Consider the following 21,257-nt stretch of genomic DNA (forward strand, 5'->3'; position numbering starts at 1 on the left):
AAAGTTATGAGCGTTCAAAGATAGGCATTTTATAGGACGAAACAACGAAAATGCTCTTTTTCAGGAAAAACTTCCAACTTTAAACGTGAATATCTCAAAAACTAGAAGTGCTAAAAATACGCCCAGGGTACCAAAAGAAAGGAAATTCAATTTTAGTCAAACAAAGTGGCGACAGATTAAAAATCGTACGAACGAAAAAAAGTTATGAGCGTTCAAAGATAGGCATTTTATAGGACGAAACAACGAAAATGCTCTTTTTCTGAAAAAACTTCCAACTTTAAACGTGAATATCTCAAAAACTAGAACTGCTAAAAATACGCCCAGGGTACCAAAAGAAAGGAAATTCAATTTAAGTCAAACAACCGAAGATAGATTAAAAATCGTACGAACAAAAAAAAAAGTTATGAGCGTTCAAAGATAGGCATTTTATAGGACGAAACAACGAAAATGCTCTTTTTATGAAAAAACTTCCAACTTTAAACGTGAATATCTCGAAAACTAGAAGTGCTTAAAACACGCCCAGGGTACCAAAAGAAAGGAAATTTAATTTAAGTCAAACAACCGAAGACAGATTAAAAATCGTACTATCGAAAAAAAAGTTATGAGCGTTCAAAGATAGGCATTTTATAGGACGAAACAACGAAAATGCTCTTTTTCTGAAAAAACTTCCAACTTTAATCGTGAATATCTCGAAAACTAGAAGTGCTAAAAATACGCCCAGGGTACCAAAAGAAAGGAAATTCAATTTTAGTCAAACAAGTGAAGACAGATTAAAAATCGTACGAACGAAAAAAAAGTTATGAGCGTTCAAAGATAGGCATTTTATAGGACGAAACAACGAAAATGCTCTTTTTCTGAAAAAACTTATAACTTTAAACGTAAATATCTCGAAAACTAGAAGAGCTTAAAATACGCCCAGGGTACCAAAAGAAAGGAAATTCAATTTTAGTCAAACAAGTGAAGACAGATTAAAAATCGTACGAACGAAAAAAAAGTTATGAGCGTTCAAAGATAGGCATTTTATAGGACGAAATAACGAAAATGCTCTTTTTCAGGAAAAACTTCCAACTTTAAACGTGAATATCTCGAAAACTAGAAGTGCTAAAAATACGCCCAGGGTACCAAAAGAAAGGAAATTCAATTTTAGTCAAACAACAGAAAACAGATTAAAAATCGTACCAACGAAAAAAAAGTTATGAGCGTTCAAAGATAGGCATTTTATAGGACGAAACAACGAAAATGCTCTTTTTCTGAAAAAACTTCCAACTTTAAACGTGAATATCTCGAAAACAAGAAGAGCTAAAAATACGCCCAGGGTACCAAAAGAAAGGAAATTCAATTTTAGTCAAACAAGTGAAGACAGATTAAAAATCGTACGAACGAAAAAAAAGTTATGAGCGTTCAAAGATAGGCATTTTATAGGACGAAACAACGAAAATGCTCTTTTTCTGAAAAAACTTCCAACTTTAAACGTGAATATCTCGAAAACAAGAAGAGCTAAAAATACGCCCAGGGTACCAAAAGAAAGGAAATTCAATTTTAGTCAAACAAGTGAAGACAGATTAAAAATCGTACGAACGAAAAAAAAGTTATGAGCGTTCAAAGATAGGCATTTTATAGGACGAAACAACGAAAATGCTCTTTTTCTGAAAAAACTTCCAACTTTAAACGTGAATATCTCGAAAACAAGAAGAGCTAAAAATACGCCCAGGGTACCAAAAGAAAGGAAATTCAATTTTAGTCAAACAACAGAAAACAGATTAAAAATCGTACCAACGAAAAAAAAGTTATGAGCGTTCAAAGATAGGCATTTTATAGGACGAAACAACGAAAATGCTCTTTTTCTGAAAAAACTTCCAACTTTAAACGTGAATATCTCGAAAACAAGAAGAGCTAAAAATACGCCCAGGGTACCAAAAGAAAGGAAATTCAATTTTAGTCAAACAAGTGAAGACAGATTAAAAATCGTACGAACGAAAAAAAAGTTATGAGCGTTCAAAGATAGGCATTTTATAGGACGAAACAACGAAAATGCTCTTTTTCTGAAAAAACTTCCAACTTTAAACGTGAATATCTCGAAAACAAGAAGAGCTAAAAATACGCCCAGGGTACCAAAAGAAAGGAAATTCAATTTTAGTCAAACAAGTGAAGACAGATTAAAAATCGTACGAACGAAAAAAAAGTTATGAGCGTTCAAAGATAGGCATTTTATAGGACGAAACAACGAAAATGCTCTTTTTCTGAAAAAACTTCCAACTTTAAACGTGAATATCTCGAAAACAAGAAGAGCTAAAAATACGCCCAGGGTACCAAAAGAAAGGAAATTCAATTTTAGTCAAACAACAGAAAACAGATTAAAAATCGTACCAACGAAAAAAAAGTTATGAGCGTTCAAAGATAGGCATTTTATAGGACGAAACAACGAAAATGCTCTTTTTCTGAAAAAACTTCCAACTTTAAACGTGAATATCTCGAAAACAAGAAGAGCTAAAAATACGCCCAGGGTACCAAAAGAAAGGAAATTCAATTTTAGTCAAACAAGTGAAGACAGATTAAAAATCGTACGAACGAAAAAAAAGTTATGAGCGTTCAAAGATAGGCATTTTATAGGACGAAACAACGAAAATGCTCTTTTTCTGAAAAAACTTCCAACTTTAAACGTGAATATCTCGAAAACAAGAAGAGCTAAAAATACGCCCAGGGTACCAAAAGAAAGGAAATTCAATTTTAGTCAAACAAGTGAAGACAGATTAAAAATCGTACGAACGAAAAAAAAGTTATGAGCGTTCAAAGATAGGCATTTTATAGGACGAAACAACGAAAATGCTCTTTTTCAGAAAAAACTTCCAACTTTAAACGTGAATATCTCGAAAACTAGAAGTGCTAAAAATACGCCCGGGGTACCAAAAGGAAGAAAATTTAATTTTAGTCAAACAAGTGAAGACAGATTAAAAATCGTACGATCGAAAAAAAAGTTATGAGCGTTCAAAGATAGGCATTTTATAGGACGAAACAACGAAAATGCTCTTTTTCTGAAAAAACTTCCAACTTTAATCGTGAATATCTCGAAAACTAGAAGTGCTAAAAATACGCCCAGGGTACCAAAAGAAAGGAAATTCAATTTTAGTCAAACAAGTGAAGACAGATTAAAAATCGTACGAACGAAAAAAAAGTTATGAGCGTTCAAAGATAGGCATTTTATAGGACGAAACAACGAAAATGCTCTTTTTCTGAAAAAACTTCCAACTTTAAACGTGAATATCTCGAAAACAAGAAGAGCTAAAAATACGCCCAGGGTACCAAAAGAAAGGAAATTCAATTTTAGTCAAACAAGTGAAGACAGATTAAAAATCGTACGAACGAAAAAAAAGTTATGAGCGTTCAAAGATAGGCATTTTATAGGACGAAACAACGAAAATGCTCTTTTTCTGAAAAAACTTCCAACTTTAAACGTGAATATCTCGAAAACAAGAAGAGCTAAAAATACGCCCAGGGTACCAAAAGAAAGGAAATTCAATTTAAGTCAAACAAGTGAAGACAGATTAAAAATCGTACGAACGAAAAAAAAGTTATGAGCGTTCAAAGATAGGCATTTTATAGGACGAAACAACGAAAATGCTCTTTTTCAGAAAAAACTTCCAACTTTAAACGTGAATATCTCGAAAACTAGAAGTGCTAAAAATACGCCCAGGGTACCAAAAGAAAGGAAATTCAATTTTAGTCAAACAACCGAAGACAGATTGAAAATCGTACAAACGAAAAAAAAAGTTATGAGCGTTCAAAGATAGGCATTTTATAGGACGAAACAACGAAAATGCTCTTTTTCTGAAAAAACTTTCAACTTTAAACGTGAATATCTCGAAAACTGGAAGTGCTAAAAATACGCCCAGGGTACCAAAAGAAAGGAAATTTAATTTTAGTCAAACAAGTGAAGACAGATTAAAAATCGTACGATCGAAAAAAAAAGTTATGAGCGTTCAAAGATAGGCATTTTATAGGACGAAACAACGAAAATGCTCTTTTTCTGAAAAAACTTCCAACTTTTATCGTGAATATCTCGAAAACTAGAAGTGCCAAAAATACGCCCAGGGTACCAAAAGAAAGGAAATTCAATTTTAGTCAAACAAGTGAAGACAGATTAAAAATCGTACGAACGAAAAAAAAGTTATGAGCGTTCAAAGATAGGCATTTTATAGGACGAAACAACGAAAATGCTCTTTTTCTGAAAAAACTTCCAACTTTAAACGTGAATATCTCGAAAACTAGAAGAGCTAAAAATTCGCCCATGGTACCAAAAGAAAGGAAATTCAATTTTAGTCAAACAAAGTGGCGACAGATTAAAAATCGTACGAACGAAAAAAAAGTTATGAGCGTTCAAAGATAGGCGTTTTATAGGACGAAACAACGAAAATGCTCTTTTTCAGAAAAAACTTCCAACTTTAAAAAAAAAGTTATGAGCGTTCAAAGATAGGCATTTTATAGGACGAGACAACGAAAATGCTCTTTTTCAGAAAAACTTCCAACTTTAAACGTGAATATCTCGAAAACTAGAAGAGCTAAAAATACGCCCAGGGTACCAAAAGAAAGGAAATTCAATTTTAGTCAAACAAGTGAAGACAGATTAAAAATCGTACGAACGAAAAAAAAGTTATGAGCGTTCAAAGATAGGCATTTTATAGGACGAAACAACGAAAATGCTCTTTTTCTGAAAAAACTTCCAACTTTAATCGTCATTATCTCGAAAACTAGAAGTGCTAAAAATACGCCCAGGGTACCAAAAGAAAGGAAATTCAATTTAAATCAAACAACTGAAGACAGATTAAAAATCGTACGAACGAAAAAAAAGTTATGAGCGTTCAAAGATAGGCATTTTATAGGACGAAACAACGAAAATGCTCTTTTTCTGAAAAAACTTCCAACTTTAATCGTGAATATCTCGAAAACTAGAAGTGCTAAAAATACGCCCAGGGTACCAAAAGAAAGGAAATTCAATTTTAGTCAAACAAGTGAAGACAGATTAAAAATCGTACGAACGAAAAAAAAGTTATGAGCGTTCAAAGATAGGCATTTTATAGGACGAAACAATGAAAATGCTCTTTTTCAGAAACAACTTCCAACTTTAAACGTGAATATCTCGAAAACTAGAAGTGCTAAAAATACGCCCAGGGTACCAAAAGAAAGGAAATTCAATTTTAGTCAAACAACCGAAGACAGATTAAAAATCGTACGAACGAAAAAAAAAGTTATGAGCGTTCAAAGATAGGCATTTTATAGGACAAAACAACGAAAATGCTCTTTTCTGAAAAAACTTCCAACTTTAAACGTGAATATCTCGAAAACTAGAAGTGCTAAAAACACGCCCAGAGTAACAAAAGAAAGCAAATTCAATTTTAGTCAAACAAGTGAAGACAGATTAAAAATCGTACGAACGAAAAAAAAGTTATGAGCGTTCAAAGATAGGCATTTTATAGGACGAAACAATGAAAATGCTCTTTTTCTGAAAAAACTTCCAACTTTAAACGTGAATATCTCGAAAACTAGAAGTGCTAAAAATACGCCCAGGGTACCAAAAGAAAGGAAATTCAATTTTAGTCAAACAAGTGAAGACAGATTAAAAATCGTACGAACGAAAAAAAAGTTATGAGCGTTCAAAGATAGGCATTTTATAGGACGAAACAACGAAAATGCTCTTTTTCTGAAAAAACTTCCAACTTTAAACGTGAATATCTCGAAAACTAGACGTGCTAAAAATACGCCCAGGGTACCAAAAGAAAGGAAATTCAATGTTAGTCAAACAAGTGAAGACAGATTAAAAATCGTACGAACGAAAAAAAAGTTATGAGCGTTCAAAGATAGGCATTTTATTAGACGAAACAACGAAAATGCTCTTTTTCTGAAAAAACTTCCAACTTTAAACGTGAATATCTCGAAAACAAGAAGAGCTAAAAATACGCCCAGGGTACCAAAAGAAAGGAAATCCAATTTTAGTCAAACAAATGAAGACAGATTAAAAATCGTACGAACGAAAAAAAAGTAATGAGCGTTCAAAGATAGGCATTTTATAGGACGAAACAACGAAAATGCTCTTTTTCTGAAAAAACTTCCAACTTTAAACGTGAATATCTCGAAAACTAGAAGTGCTAAAAATACGCCCAGGGTACCAAAAGAAAGGAAATTCAATTTTAGTCAAACAAGTGAAGACAGATTAAAAATCGTACGAACGAAAAAAAAGTTATGAGCGTTCAAAGATAGGCATTTTATAGGACGAAACAACGAAAATGCTCTTTTTCTGAAAAAACTTTAAACCTTAAACGTGAATATCTCGAAAACTAGAAGAGCTAAAAATACGCCCAGGGTACCAAAAGAAAGGAAATTCAATTTTAGTCAATCAAATGAACACAGATTAAAAATCGTACGAACGAAAAAAAGTTGTGAGCGTTCAAAGATAGGCATTTTATAGGACGGCACAATGAAAATGCTCTTTTTCTGAAAAAACTTCCAACTTTAAACGTGAATATCTCGAAAACTAGAACTGCTAAAAATACGCCCAGCGTACCAAAAGAAAGGAAATTCAATTTTAGTCAAACAAGTGAAGACAGATTAAAAATCGTACGAACGAAAAAAAAAGTTATGAGCGTTCAAAGATTGGCATTTTATAGGACGAAACAACGAAAATGCTCTTTTTCTGAAAAAACTTCCAACTTTAAACGTGAATATCTCGAAAACTAGAAGAGCTAAAAATACGCCCAGGGTACCAAAAGAAAGGAAATTCAATTTTACACAAACAAATGAAGACAGATTAAAAATCGTACGAACGAAAAAAAAGTTATGAGCGTTCAAAGATAGGCATTTTATAGGACGAAACAACGAAAATGCTCTTTTTCTGAAAAAACTTCCAAATTTAAACGTGAATATCTCGAAAACTAGAAGTGCTAAAAATACGCCCAGGGTACCAAAAGAAAGGAAATTCAATTTTAGTCAAACAAGTGAAGACAGATTAAAAATCGTACGAACGAAAAAAAAGTTATGAGCGTTCAAAGATAGGCATTTTATAGGACGAAACAACGAAAATGCTCTTTTTCTGAAAAAACTTCCAACTTTAAACGTGAATATCTCGAAAACTAGAAGTGCTAAAAATACGCCCAGGGTACCAAAAGAAAGGAAATTCAATTTTAGTCAAACAAGTGAAGACAGATTAAAAATCGTAAGAACGAAAAAAAAGTTATGAGCGTTCAAAGATAGGCATTTTATAGGACGAAACAACGAAAATGCTCTTTTTCTGAAAAAAACTTACAACTTTAAACGTGAATATCTCGAAAACTAGAAGTGCTAAAAATACGCCCAGGGTACCAAAAGAAAGAAAATTTAATTTTAGTCAAACAAGTGAAGACAGATTAAAAATCGTACGAACGAAAAAAAAGTTATGAGCTTTCAAAGATAGGCATTTTATAGGACGAAACAACGAAAATACTCTTTTTCTGAAAAAACTTCCAACTTTAATCGTTAATATCTCGAAAACTAGACGTGCTAAAAATACGCCCAGGGTACCAAAAGAAAGGAAATTCAATTTTAGTCAAACAAAAGAAGACAGATTAAAAATCGTACGAACGAAAAAAAAGTTATGAGCGTTCAAAGATAGGCATTTTATAGGACGAAACAACGAAAATGCTCTTTTTCTGAAAAAACTTATAACTTTAAACGTAAATATCTCGAAAACTAGAAGAGCTTAAAATACGCCCAGGGTACCAAAAGAAAGGAAATTCAATTTTAGTCAAACAAGTGAAGACAGATTAAAAATCGTACGAACGAAAAAAAAGTTATGAGCGTTCAAAAATAGGCATTTTATAGGACGAAATAACGAAAATGCTCTTTTTCAGGAAAAACTTCCAACTTTAAACGTGAATATCTCGAAAACTAGAAGTGCTAAAAATACGCCCAGGGTACCAAAAGAAAGGAAATTCAATTTTAGTCAAACAAAGTGGCGACAGATTAAAAATCGTACGAACGAAAAAAAAGTTATGAGCGTTCAAAGATAGGCATTTTATAGGACGAAACAACGAAAATGCTCTTTTTCTGAAAAAACTTCCAACTTTAAACGTGAATATCTCGAAAACTAGAAGAGCTAAAAATACGCCCAGGATACCAAAAGAAAGGAAATTCAATTTGAGTCAAACAAGTAAAGACAGATTAAAAATCGTACGAACGAAAAAAAAGTTATGAGCGTTCAAAGATAGGCATTTTATAGGACGAAACAACGAAAATGCTCTTTTTCTGAAAAAACTTCCAACTTTAAACGTGAATATCTCAAAAACTAGAAGTGCTAAAAATACGCCCAGGGTACCAAAAGAAAGGAAATTCAATTTAAGTCAAACAACCGAAGATAGATTAAAAATCGTACGAACAAAAAAAAAAGTTATGAGCGTTCAAAGATAGGCATTTTATAGGACGAAACAACGAAAATGCTCTTTTTATGAAAAAACTTCCAACTTTAAACGTGAATATCTCGAAAACTAGAAGTGCTAAAAACACGCCCAGGGTACCAAAAGAAAGGAAATTTAATTTTAGTCAAACAAGTGAAGACAGATTAAAAATCGTACTATCGAAAAAAAAGTTATGAGCGTTCAAAGATAGGCATTTTATAGGACGAAACAACGAAAATGCTCTTTTTCTGAAAAAACTTCCAACTTTAATCGTTAATATCTCGAAAACTAGACGTGCTAAAAATACGCCCAGGGTACCAAAAGAAAGGAAATTCAATTTTAGTCAAACAAAAGAAGACAGATTAAAAATCGTACGAACGAAAAAAAAGTTATGAGCGTTCAAAGATAGGCATTTTATAGGACGAAACAACGAAAATGCTCTTTTTCTGAAAAAACTTATAACTTTAAACGTAAATATCTCGAAAACTAGAAGAGCTTAAAATACGCCCAGGGTACCAAAAGAAAGGAAATTCAATTTTAGTCAAACAAGTGAAGACAGATTAAAAATCGTACGAACGAAAAAAAAGTTATGAGCGTTCAAAGATAGGCATTTTATAGGTCGAAACAACGAAAATGCTCTTTTTCTGAAAAAACTTCCAACTTTAAACGTGAATATCTCGAAAACTAGAAGTGCTAAAAATACGCCCAGGGTACCAAAAGAAAGGAAATTCAATTTTAGTCAAACAAAGTGGCGACAGATTAAAAATCGTACGAACGAAAAAAAAGTTATGAGCGTTCAAAGATAGGCATTTTATAGGACGAAACAACGAAAATGCTCTTTTTCTGAAAAAACTTCCAACTTTAAACGTGAATATCTCGAAAACTAGAAGTGCTAAAAATACGCCCGAGGTACCAAAAGGAAGAAAATTTAATTTTAGTCAAACAAGTGAAGACAGATTAAAAATCGTACGAACGAAAAAAAAGTTATGAGCGTTCAAAGATAGGCATTTTATAGGACGAAACAACGAAAATGCTCTTTTTCTGAAAAAACTTCCAACTTTAAACATGAATATCTCGAAAACTAGAAGAGCTAAAAATACGCCCAGGGTACCAAAAGAAAGGAAATTCAATTTTAGTCAAACAAGTAAAGACAGATTAAAAATCGTACGAACGAAAAAAAAGTTATGAGCGTTCAAAGATAGGCATTTTATAGGACGAAACAACGAAAATGCTCTTTTTCTGAAAAAACTTCCAACTTTAAACGTGAATATCTCAAAAACTAGAAGTGCTAAAAATACGCCCAGGGTACCAAAAGAAAGGAAATTCAATTTAAGTCAAACAACCGAAGATAGATTAAAAATCGTACGAACAAAAAAAAAAGTTATGAGCGTTCAAAGATAGGCATTTTATAGGACGAAACAACGAAAATGCTCTTTTTATGAAAAAACTTCCAACTTTAAACGTGAATATCTCGAAAACTAGAAGTGCTAAAAACACGCCCAGGGTACCAAAAGAAAGGAAATTTAATTTTAGTCAAACAAGTGAAGACAGATTAAAAATCGTACTATCGAAAAAAAAAGTTATGAGCGTTCAAAGATAGGCATTTTATAGGACGAAACAACGAAAATGCTCTTTTTCTGAAAAAACTTCCAACTTTAATCGTTAATATCTCGAAAACTAGACGTGCTAAAAATACGCCCAGGGTACCAAAAGAAAGGAAATTCAATTTTAGTCAAACAAAAGAAGACAGATTAAAAATCGTACTATCGAAAAAAAAGTTATGAGCGTTCAAAGATAGGCATTTTATAGGACGAAACAACGAAAATGCTCTTTTTCTGAAAAAACTTCCAACTTTAATCGTTAATATCTCGAAAACTAGACGTGCTAAAAATACGCCCAGGGTACCAAAAGAAAGGAAATTCAATTTTAGTCAAACAAAAGAAGACAGATTAAAAATCGTACGAACGAAAAAAAAGTTATGAGCGTTCAAAGATAGGCATTTTATAGGACGAAACAACGAAAATGCTCTTTTTCTGAAAAAACTTATAACTTTAAACGTAAATATCTCGAAAACTAGAAGAGCTTAAAATACGCCCAGGGTACCAAAAGAAAGGAAATTCAATTTTAGTCAAACAAGTGAAGACAGATTAAAAATCGTAAGAACGAAAAAAAAGTTATGAGCGTTCAAAGATAGGCATTTTATAGGTCGAAACAACGAAAATGCTCTTTTTCTGAAAAAACTTCCAACTTTAAACGTGAATATCTCGAAAACTAGAAGTGCTAAAAATACGCCCAGGGTACCAAAAGAAAGGAAATTCAATTTTAGTCAAACAAAGTGGCGACAGATTAAAAATCGTACGAACGAAAAAAAAGTTATAAGCGTTCAAAGATAGGCATTTTATAGGACGAAACAACGAAAATGCTCTTTTTCTGAAAAAACTTCCAACTTTAAACGTGAATATCTCGAAAACTAGAAGTGCTAAAAATACGCCCGAGGTACCAAAAGGAAGAAAATTTAATTTTAGTCAAACAAGTGAAGACAGATTAAAAATCGTACGAACGAAAAAAAAGTTATGAGCGTTCAAAGATAGGCATTTTATAGGACGAAACAACGAAAATGCTCTTTTTCTGAAAAAACTTCCAACTTTAAACATGAATATCTCGAAAACTAGAAGAGCTAAAAATACGCCCAGGGTACCAAAAGAAAGGAAATTCAATTTTAGTCAAACAAGTAAAGACAGATTAAAAATCGTACGAACGAAAAAAAAGTTATGAGCGTTCAAAGATAGGCATTTTATAGGACGAAACAACGAAAATGCTCTTTTTCTGAAAAAACTTCCAACTTTAAACGTGAATATCTCAAAAACTAGAAGTGCTAAAAATACGCCCAGGGTACCAAAAGAAAGGAAATTCAATTTAAGTCAAACAACCGAAGATAGATTAAAAATCGTACGAACAAAAAAAAAAGTTATGAGCGTTCAAAGATAGGCATTTTATAGGACGAAACAACGAAAATGCTCTTTTTCTGAAAAAACTTCCAACTTTAAACGTGAATATCTCAAAAACTAGAAGTGCTAAAAATACGCCCAGGGTACCAAAAGAAAGGAAATTCAATTTTAGTCAAACAAAGTGGCGACAGATTAAAAATCGTACGAACGAAAACAAAGTTATAAGCGTTCAAAGATAGGCATTTTATAGGACGAAACAACGAAAATGCTCTTTTTCTGAAAAAACTTCCAACTTTAAACGTGAATATCTCGAAAACTAGAAGTGCTAAAAATACGCCCGAGGTACCAAAAGGAAGAAAATTTAATTTTAGTCAAACAAGTGAAGACAGATTAAAAATCGTACGATCGAAAAAAAAGTTATGAGCGTTCAAAGATAGGCATTTTATAGGACGAAACAACGAAAATACTCTTTTTCTGAAAAAACTTCCAACTTTAATCGTTAATATCTCGAAAACTAGACGTGCTAAAAATACGCCCAGGGTACCAAAAGAAAGGAAATTCAATTTTAGTCAAACAAAAGAAGACAGATTAAAAATCGTACGAACGAAAAAAAAGTTATGAGCGTTCAAAGATAGGCATTTTATAGGACGAAACAACGAAAATGCTCTTTTTCTGAAAAAACTTATAACTTTAAACGTAAATATCTCGAAAACTAGAAGAGCTTAAAATACGCCCAGGGTACCAAAAGAAAGGAAATTCAATTTTAGTCAAACAAGTGAAGACAGATTAAAAATCGTACGAACGAAAAAAAAGTTATGAGCGTTCAAAAATAGGCATTTTATAGGACGAAATAACGAAAATGCTCTTTTTCAGGAAAAACTTCCAACTTTAAACGTGAATATCTCGAAAACTAGAAGTGCTAAAAATACGCCCAGGGTACCAAAAGAAAGGAAATTCAATTTTAGTCAAACAAAGTGGCGACAGATTAAAAATCGTACGAACGAAAAAAAAGTTATGAGCGTTCAAAGATAGGCATTTTATAGGACGAAACAACGAAAATGCTCTTTTTCTGAAAAAACTTCCAACTTTAAACATGAATATCTCGAAAACTAGAAGAGCTAAAAATACGCCCAGGGTACCAAAAGAAAGGAAATTCAATTTTAGTCAAACAAGTAAAGACAGATTAAAAATCGTACGAACGAAAAAAAAGTTATGAGCGTTCAAAGATAGGCATTTTATAGGACGAAACAACGAAAATGCTCTTTTTCTGAAAAAACTTCCAACTTTAAACGTGAATATCTCAAAAACTAGAAGTGCTAAAAATACGCCCAGGGTACCAAAAGAAAGGAAATTCAATTTAAGTCAAACAACCGAAGATAGATTAAAAATCGTACGAACAAAAAAAAAAGTTATGAGCGTTCAAAGATAGGCATTTTATAGGACGAAACAACGAAAATGCTCTTTTTATGAAAAAACTTCCAACTTTAAACGTGAATATCTCGAAAACTAGAAGTGCTAAAAACACGCCCAGGGTACCAAAAGAAAGGAAATTTAATTTTAGTCAAACAAGTGAAGACAGATTAAAAATCGTACTATCGAAAAAAAAGTTATGAGCGTTCAAAGATAGGCATTTTATAGGACGAAACAACGAAAATGCTCTTTTTCTGAAAAAACTTCCAACTTTAATCGTTAATATCTCGAAAACTAGACGTGCTAAAAATACGCCCAGGGTACCAAAAGAAAGGAAATTCAATTTTAGTCAAACAAAAGAAGACAGATTAAAAATCGTACGAACGAAAAACAAGTTATGAGCGTTCAAAGATAGGCATTTTATAGGACGAAACAACGAAAATGCTCTTTTTCTGAAAAAACTTATAACTTTAAACGTAAATATCTCGAAAACTAGAAGAGCTTAAAATACGCCCAGGGTACCAAAAGAAAGGAAATTCAATTTTAGTCAAACAAGTGAAGACAGATTAAAAATCGTACGAACGAAAAAAAAGTTATGAGCGTTCAAAAATAGGCATTTTATAGGACGAAATAACGAAAATGCTCTTTTTCAGGAAAAACTTCCAACTTTAAACGTGAATATCTCGAAAACTAGAAGTGCTAAAAATACGCCCAGGGTACCAAAAGAAAGGAAATTCAATTTAAGTCAAACAAAGTGGCGACAGATTAAAAATCGTACGAACGAAAAAAAAGTTATGAGCGTTCAAAGATAGGCATTTGATAGGACGAAACAACGAAAATGCTCTTTTTCTGAAAAAACTTCCAACTTTAAACGTGAATATCTCGAAAACTAGAAGTGCTAAAAATACGCCCGAGGTACCAAAAGGAAGAAAATTTAATTTTAGTCAAACAAGTGAAGACAGATTAAAAATCGTACGATCGAAAAAAAAGTTATGAGCGTTCAAAGATAGGCATTTTATAGGACGAAACAACGAAAATACTCTTTTTCTGAAAAAACTTCCAACTTTAATCGTTAATATCTCGAAAACTAGACGTGCTAAAAATACGCCCAGGGTACCAAAAGAAAGGAAATTCAATTTTAGTCAAACAAAAGAAGACAGATTAAAAATCGTACGAACGAAAAAAAAGTTATGAGCGTTCAAAGATAGGCATTTTATAGGACGAAACAACGAAAATGCTCTTTTTCTGAAAAAACTTATAACTTTAAACGTAAATATCTCGAAAACTAGAAGAGCTTAAAATACGCCCAGGGTACCAAAAGAAAGGAAATTCAATTTTAGTCAAACAAGTGAAGACAGATTAAAAATCGTACGAACGAAAAAAAAGTTATGAGCGTTCAAAAATAGGCATTTTATAGGACGAAATAACGAAAATGCTCTTTTTCAGGAAAAACTTCCAACTTTAAACGTGAATATCTCGAAAACTAGAAGTGCTAAAAATACGCCCAGGGTACCAAAAGAAAGGAAATTCAATTTTAGTCAAACAAAGTGGCGACAGATTAAAAATCGTACGAACGAAAAAAAAGTTATAAGCGTTCAAAGATAGGCATTTTATAGGACGAAACAACGAAAATGCTCTTTTTCTGAAAAAACTTCCAACTTTAAACATGAATATCTCGAAAACTAGAAGAGCTAAAAATACGCCCAGGGTACCAAAAGAAAGGAAATTCAATTTTAGTCAAACAAGTGAAGACAGATTAAAAATCGTACGAACGAAAAAAAAGTTATGAGCGTTCAAAGATAGGCATTTTATAGGACGAAACAACGAAAATGCTCTTTTTCTGAAAAAACTTCCAACTTTAAACGTGAATATCTCAAAAACTAGAAGTGCTAAAAATACGCCCAGGGTACCAAAAGAAAGGAAATTCAATTTAAGTCAAACAACCGACGATAGATTAAAAATCGTACGAACAAAAAAAAAAGTTATGAGCGTTCAAAGATAGGCATTTTATAGGACGAAACAACGAAAATGCTCTTTTTATGAAAAAACTTCCAACTTTAAACGTGAATATCTCGAAAACTAGAAGTGCTAAAAACACGCCCAGGGTACCAAAAGAAAGGAAATTTAATTTTAGTCAAACAAGTGAAGACAGATTAAAAATCGTACTATCGAAAAAAAAGTTATGAGCGTTCAAAGATAGGCATTTTATAGGACGAAACAACGAAAATGCTCTTTTTCTGAAAAAACTTCCAACTTTAATCGTTAATATCTCGAAAACTAGACGTGCTAAAAATACGCCCAGGGTACCAAAAGAAAGGAAATTCAATTTTAGTCAAACAAAAGAAGACAGATTAAAAATCGTACGAACGAAAAAAAAGTTATGAGCGTTCAAAGATAGGCATTTTATAGGACGAAACAACGAAAATGCTCTTTTTCTGAAAAAACTTATAACTTTAAACGTAAATATCTCGAAAACTAGAAGAGCTTAAAATACGCCCAGGGTACCAAAAGAAAGGAAATTCAATTTTAGTCAAACAAGTGAAGACAGATTAAAAATCGTACGAACGAAAAAAAAGTTATGAGCGTTCAAAAATAGGCATTTTATAGGACGAAATAACGAAAATGCTCTTTTTCAGGAAAAACTTCCAACTTTAAACGTGAATATCTCGAAAACTAGAAGTGCTAAAAATACGCCCAGGGTACCAAAAGAAAGGAAATTCAATTTTAGTCAAACAAAGTGGCGACAGATTAAAAATCGTACGAACGAAAAAAAAGTTATGAGCGTTCAAAGATAGGCATTTTATAGGACGAAACAACGAAAATGCTCTTTTTCTGAAAAAACTTCCAACTTTAAACGTGAATATCTCGAAAACTAGAAGCGCTAAAAATACGCCCGAGGTACCAAAAGGAAGAAAATTTAATTTTAGTCAAACAAGTGAAGACAGATTAAAAATCGTACGATCGAAAAAAAAGTTATGAGCGTTCAAAGATAGGCATTTTATAGGACGAAACAACGAAAATACTCTTTTTCTGAAAAAACTTCCAACTTTAATCGTTTTTTTTTGTAAAATATAAACTATTTATTTTATAAATAGATAAGGTGTACAAACAAAACTTTCTTATACTCTATAATCACAAATACAGTGCACACTTAAGGACATTTACATCGATCGCAGCATCATTGTTTCCAATGATGTGGATGATGTAGTTTGCAAACAAACGAAGGACAACCTTCCGCTGCGCAATGCTTATATTCCCAAGCACTGGGAATCGGAGACACTCGAAGGACGACTGACACCCTGGAGCTTCATTCCTGATGCACTGCTGCAGCAGGTCCCAGGCGGCAATAACGCGAGTGCAGGAGGTGAACATGTGTTCCAGGGTGTCACACTCAACACAGAACATGCAGGAAGCCGAAGGCGTGCGTCCCATACGCATAAGCAGCTCTCCGTGCGGGATCTTGCCATTCGCAAGCAAATATAAGGTGGATCTTTGCTCCGCTGTTAGTTTGCTTCGGTGGATGTTGTTCCACACCTTTTTCCAGGTTGCCTTCGGATGGGACTGAATCTTGGCTGGGGGTAGTCTGTTCACTTGCAACCTGCGGAGGGCCTTGGTGGATAGCTGTGTTTTTACCGTACATGGAGTGTACGCCAGTTGCTGGACAACACTGCGAAGGCACGGATACGTAGACGGTATCAATGTAATATCTGGGGGGTTTCCCGCACACAAGATGTGTTGGGCTCCAAATGAGAGGCTCTGATGTTCTGCAACATAGCGGTTTGTGAGTAGGGCTGCTGTCATCACGGCTGGGATGTGTAGGTTTAAGCCACCACGGTCTCGTGGCAGGGCCAGCTGCTGGAGCGAGACACGTATACCCCCAGATCCGTTCCAGAGGAGAGACCCGATCAAACTTGTCACCTTGGCTATGTCCATTGCGCGAGGGCCACAGACTGACGCAACAAACCATAGCTTAGGGAGCAAGAATGAGTTGAGCAGCGTTACCTTTTGCACCAGGTTTAGATCTCTCACCCTGTGCAGCCATACCAACTGACGAAAGTGATTGATAACAGTATCCCAATTGTGGCCCGCTGTTTCCCGGATACTGTTAGAGAACAGAATTCCAAGTAAACGGAGCCGTTCTACGGTGTGCAGCCATGGCAGGTTGATTCTGTTCTCGGTTGTCACCATTCCGATGTCCAAAGCCGTGGTTTTAAGGACGTTTAACCTCGCTCCAGAAGTGACTCCAAAGGCCTCAATTGCTGCTCTCACCCGCTCGATTGTGGAAGGGGAAGTACTCACCACGGAGACGTCGTCAGCATACGCGTTGATCAGGTCGTCCTGATCGCAGCATATATCTTCGAGTCTCTTGATGAGGGGGTGAAGGTAGAGGATGAACAGGTGCATTGACAAGGGATCTCCTTGTCGCACGGAACGTTGGATGGGAAAGGCAGGTGATAGGGATCCATTTACTATGACACGGGACGAAGATTGCTCACCAATTTTCCTCAAAAGCCGCACTAGTGCGGGATTAAACCCTAACGAATCCATCGTTCCAAACAGGAAGCCCCTGTCAACACGGTCAAACGCCTGCGAGAGATCGAAAGAGACGAGTTTTGCACACTTCTTCTTCCGTTTGAGTTCGAATATTCTCTCCTTAACAGAGAGCACAGCTTGGAAGATATTGCAGGGTTTATTGCTACACTTCTGCGACGGTGAAATGATTTGCCACCTAGCAATAATCTTCTCGAGCCGCTGCTTCAGAATTCTGGAAAGCAGCTTGTAGTCAGTGTTAAGCAGAGAGATCGGACGGTACGAAGATAGTGTGCACCCATCTCCCCTTTTCCTCGCAAGCACTATGACCCCATCGACAAAGGCCGCCGGGAAACGACCGTTGAGAGCATCGTTGAGAATCAATATGATTTCTCTCCAAATTATCCCAAACGTTCGCTGATAAAATTCAATCGGAATTCCATCCGGCCCAGGAGACTTTCGAGGTTTCGATTTTTCAATTGCATGAAGGACATCACCGTAGGTGATCTCATCCATGCAATCGTTGTTGATTTCGCAATCTTCGGGGATTACACGATGACAGGCAAAAGTATCGTCAACGTTTGTTGTCTCGTCGGTGTATAACTCCCTGTAGTACGTATGTATATAGTCTGCCAGTTGTTTTGGAGAGTCCAAAACAACGTTATTGTCACACGTAAGTCTGGTGATCACGGTGCGCTCCCGCCTTCGTTTCTCAAGCTGAAAGGTGGAGAGGTTTTCCCCACACACCCTTGTTTCGTTAATCCTTGTAAAGTCCTCGGAGAAACGCCTCTGAAGGAGTAGCATTTCTCCTTTTATACGGTTGATATTGACCAACTCGATCGGATTGGAGAGATACCGACCGTATGAGGACTCTAACTTCGCATAGAGAATGTTATGCTGCAAGCGGAACATGGAGTATTTTTCATTCGTTTTCCATCGGAAGAACGATTTTATTTTTGGTTTGGCGAAATGAATCCACCATTCCATCCAGGAGCCAAAGCTCCTTCGCTGTTTTGTCCAATAGTTCCACTTACATCTAAACTCCTCCATGTTTTCGGCTGTCAAGATATGTGGCCGAAGTTGCCAGTATCCATTTTGCCGCATGCGAGGTATGTTTGGAAGGCAGATGCGCACCGTGAGCGCCTTATGGTCCGAGAAAGACAATACGTGCATGTCTGTTGCACGCAGTTGATCCTTCATGTCCTTAGAGACGTAGCAGCGATCGATGCGAGAGCCCGAACCACGTGTGATGTGAGAGAACTCTACAAAGTTTCCTTTGAGAGCCTCCCAGCTGTCACACAACTGCATACTGTCAACAAAGTTTTGCAAAGTGAGACTCGTATTCCCCATACCCGTGGCGTCCTTGGACTTCAGCACGCAGTTGAAATCCCCTGCAAGGATGACCGGTCCCGGTGCATTCCGCAGGTAGTACGCCAACGAGCGGTTGAAAAAGAGTTCCCGCTCAGCTCTGTTTTGACTTCCCGAAGGAGCGTAAATGTTGCATAGCGTGGAAGAATTCTCAAGCCGGACGCAGATTAGTCGTGAGTCCAAGCTACGCTCGACGTGAGAAAATTTTAGGTTCACCCGCAAGGCGATCGCTGTACCTCTCCTTGTGTGGTCAATGTTTGTTACAACATTGTACCCAGGGAGCACTAAGTCTTTGACAGAAACTTCTTGTAGGAAGATTATGTCTGTGTCAAGAGTGCGTATGAAAGTTCGTAGTGCATCTAGTTTGGTGGAATTGGATATCGCATTGATGTTTATCGATGCGATCGTCACTGATGTCATCAACTCATCCATTTCCACCAAACTACTGTGCGTCCACTTCCATTACCCCAGTCGGTTTCGCTGCCGTGGCATTGGTCTTTTTGGGAGGACGACCTGGCTTACGCTTGATCGGTTCCTCCCCAGACTTGCACGACACGTCGCTGTCCGTCTGTTCGTCCGTCTTTCTCTTACCTGCCACTGTTTGCCAGGAAAGGGATGAAGGTGTAGCGGAAGGTGAAGGGACACGAGGGGCTTTGAACGTCGATGAGGCATCGGCGTCCACCTGAAGTCCGGCGTTGTCCATCTTGGTGCTGGTCGATGCTGCCGGTACGGTCAACGCACTTGCCCGGATGAAAGATGCTACTGCCGGGACGGTCCGTGTACTAGCCGCAACGCTAGTGGCCTGCATCGGGATGATCGTTGCTGGTGCGCCTATTGTCAGGCTCGAAGCACCGGCCGGTGCGCTCGCCGCGACGGTCGATGTGCTCGCCGCGACGGTCGATGTGCTCGTCGGGACTGTCGGTGCGCGGACGGCCGGTGCGCTCTCCGGGACGGTCGATGCGGGCGCCGGGATGATCGGTGTGCTCGATGGGATGAGCATTGTGCTTGCCGGAACGGTCGGTGTGCTCACCGGGTCGGTCGGTGCACGGACGGTTTGTGTGCTCGCCCGGGGGACTGTTGCTGGAGCAGGGTTTTCGGTGCCATTCTGCACCGCTGAGGCATACGACAGCCTCTCGTTGACGCTCGTCTTCTGAGCCACCAGTTTCCTGCCTTGGGTGCAGGTCATCCCATGGTGTGCAGCAAGACGGCATGTTCGACACGTTTGCTGCTGTCCCCGGTATGTTACCAGCGTCTCTTCCCCTCCAATCGAGACGTATGACGGCACCGGCTTAGACAAGACCGCTGTGACGTAGCGGTATCCGTCAGGGATTCCGGCACACGGGTATGGCTTCGCCCATACTCCGGCTCGGATTGACCGGACTTCTCCGTAGCGAGCAAAGAAATCCGTAATGCATCTGTCCGTGATGTCCTCGGACAGGTCGTGGATTTTGATGACCACGGAATTGTCGACCATTACGATCGGGATCGGGAATTTCTTCCCGTCGCATTCGAGAGAATGCTTGCCGTCGTTCTCCTCGACGGTTCTTAGAGCAAGGCTCTGGTCCTTCACTCGGATGTGAAGGAAGTGGGATGCCGGCTTCGTCCGGATTGAAACGATTGAAGAGCTGCTTAGACCCAGCTTGGTCATGGCGAGGGTTGTGGCCTCCATCAAGGACGGCCTTTTGGGGAGCTTCGAGAAATCCACCCGCAGGGTGCTTCTCGAAGCAGCCATGATGTGGCTTGCTTTTGCACTTTTTTTTTTAACACTCTGTTTTGGTAAAAGTGCGTCCGATCGCAACGAGTCTCGGAGAGGAACTGAAGGAAATTCAATTTTAGTCAAACAAGTGAAGACAGATTAAAAATCGTACGAACGAAAAAAAAGTTATGAGCGTTCAAAAATAGGCATTTTATAGGACGAAATAACGAAAATGCTCTTTTTCAGGAAAAACTTCCAACTTTAAACGTGAATATCTCGAAAACTAGAAGTGCTAAAAATACGCCCAGGGTACCAAAAGAAAGGAAATTCAATTTTAGTCAAACAAAGTGGCGGCAGATTAAAAATCGTACGAACGAAAAAAAAGTTATGAGCGTTCAAAGATAGGCATTTTATAGGACGAAACAACGAAAATGCTCTTTTTCTGAAAAAACTTCCAACTTTAAACGTGAATATCTCGAAAACTAGAAGTGCTAAAAATACGCCCGAGGTACCAAAAGGAAGAAAATTTAATTTTAGTCAAACAAGTGAAGACAGATTAAAAATCGTACGATCGAAAAAAAAGTTATGAGCGTTCAAAGATAGGCATTTTATAGGACGAAACAACGAAAATACTCTTTTTCTGAAAAAACTTCCAACTTTAATCGTGAATATCTCGAAAACTAGAAGTGCTAAAAATACGCCCAGGGTACCAAAAGAAAGGAAATTCAATTTTAGTCAAACAAGTGAAGACAGATTAAAAATCGTACGAACGAAAAAAAAGTTATGAGCGTTCAAAGATAGGCATTTTATAGGACGAAACAACGAAAATGCTCTTTTTCTGAAAAAACTTCCAACTTTAAACGTGAATATCTCGAAAACTAGAAG

At 36.5% G+C, this 21,257-nt stretch overlaps 1 protein-coding gene across 1 annotated transcript; it reads right to left on the bottom strand.

Moving 5' to 3' along the window:
- Window positions 1-19,118: 19,118 nt before the first annotated feature.
- Window positions 19,119-20,408, bottom strand: LOC131270434 (mucin-5AC-like). Its single transcript, XM_058272424.1, has one exon. It carries the CDS (start codon window positions 20,406-20,408, stop codon window positions 19,119-19,121), a length of 1,290 nt encoding a protein of 429 aa, XP_058128407.1.
- Window positions 20,409-21,257: the final 849 nt, after the last annotated feature.

This window comes from Anopheles coustani, assembly GCF_943734705.1.
Source record: "Anopheles coustani chromosome X unlocalized genomic scaffold, idAnoCousDA_361_x.2 X_unloc_3, whole genome shotgun sequence".
Classification (NCBI taxonomy): domain Eukaryota; kingdom Metazoa; phylum Arthropoda; class Insecta; order Diptera; family Culicidae; genus Anopheles; species Anopheles coustani.

What these genes read in the sequence shown, in the direction of transcription:
- LOC131270434 (XM_058272424.1), bottom strand. Translation starts at nt 20,408, where the DNA reads ATGGCTGCTTCGAGAAGCACCCTGCGGGTGGATTTCTCGAAGCTCCCC.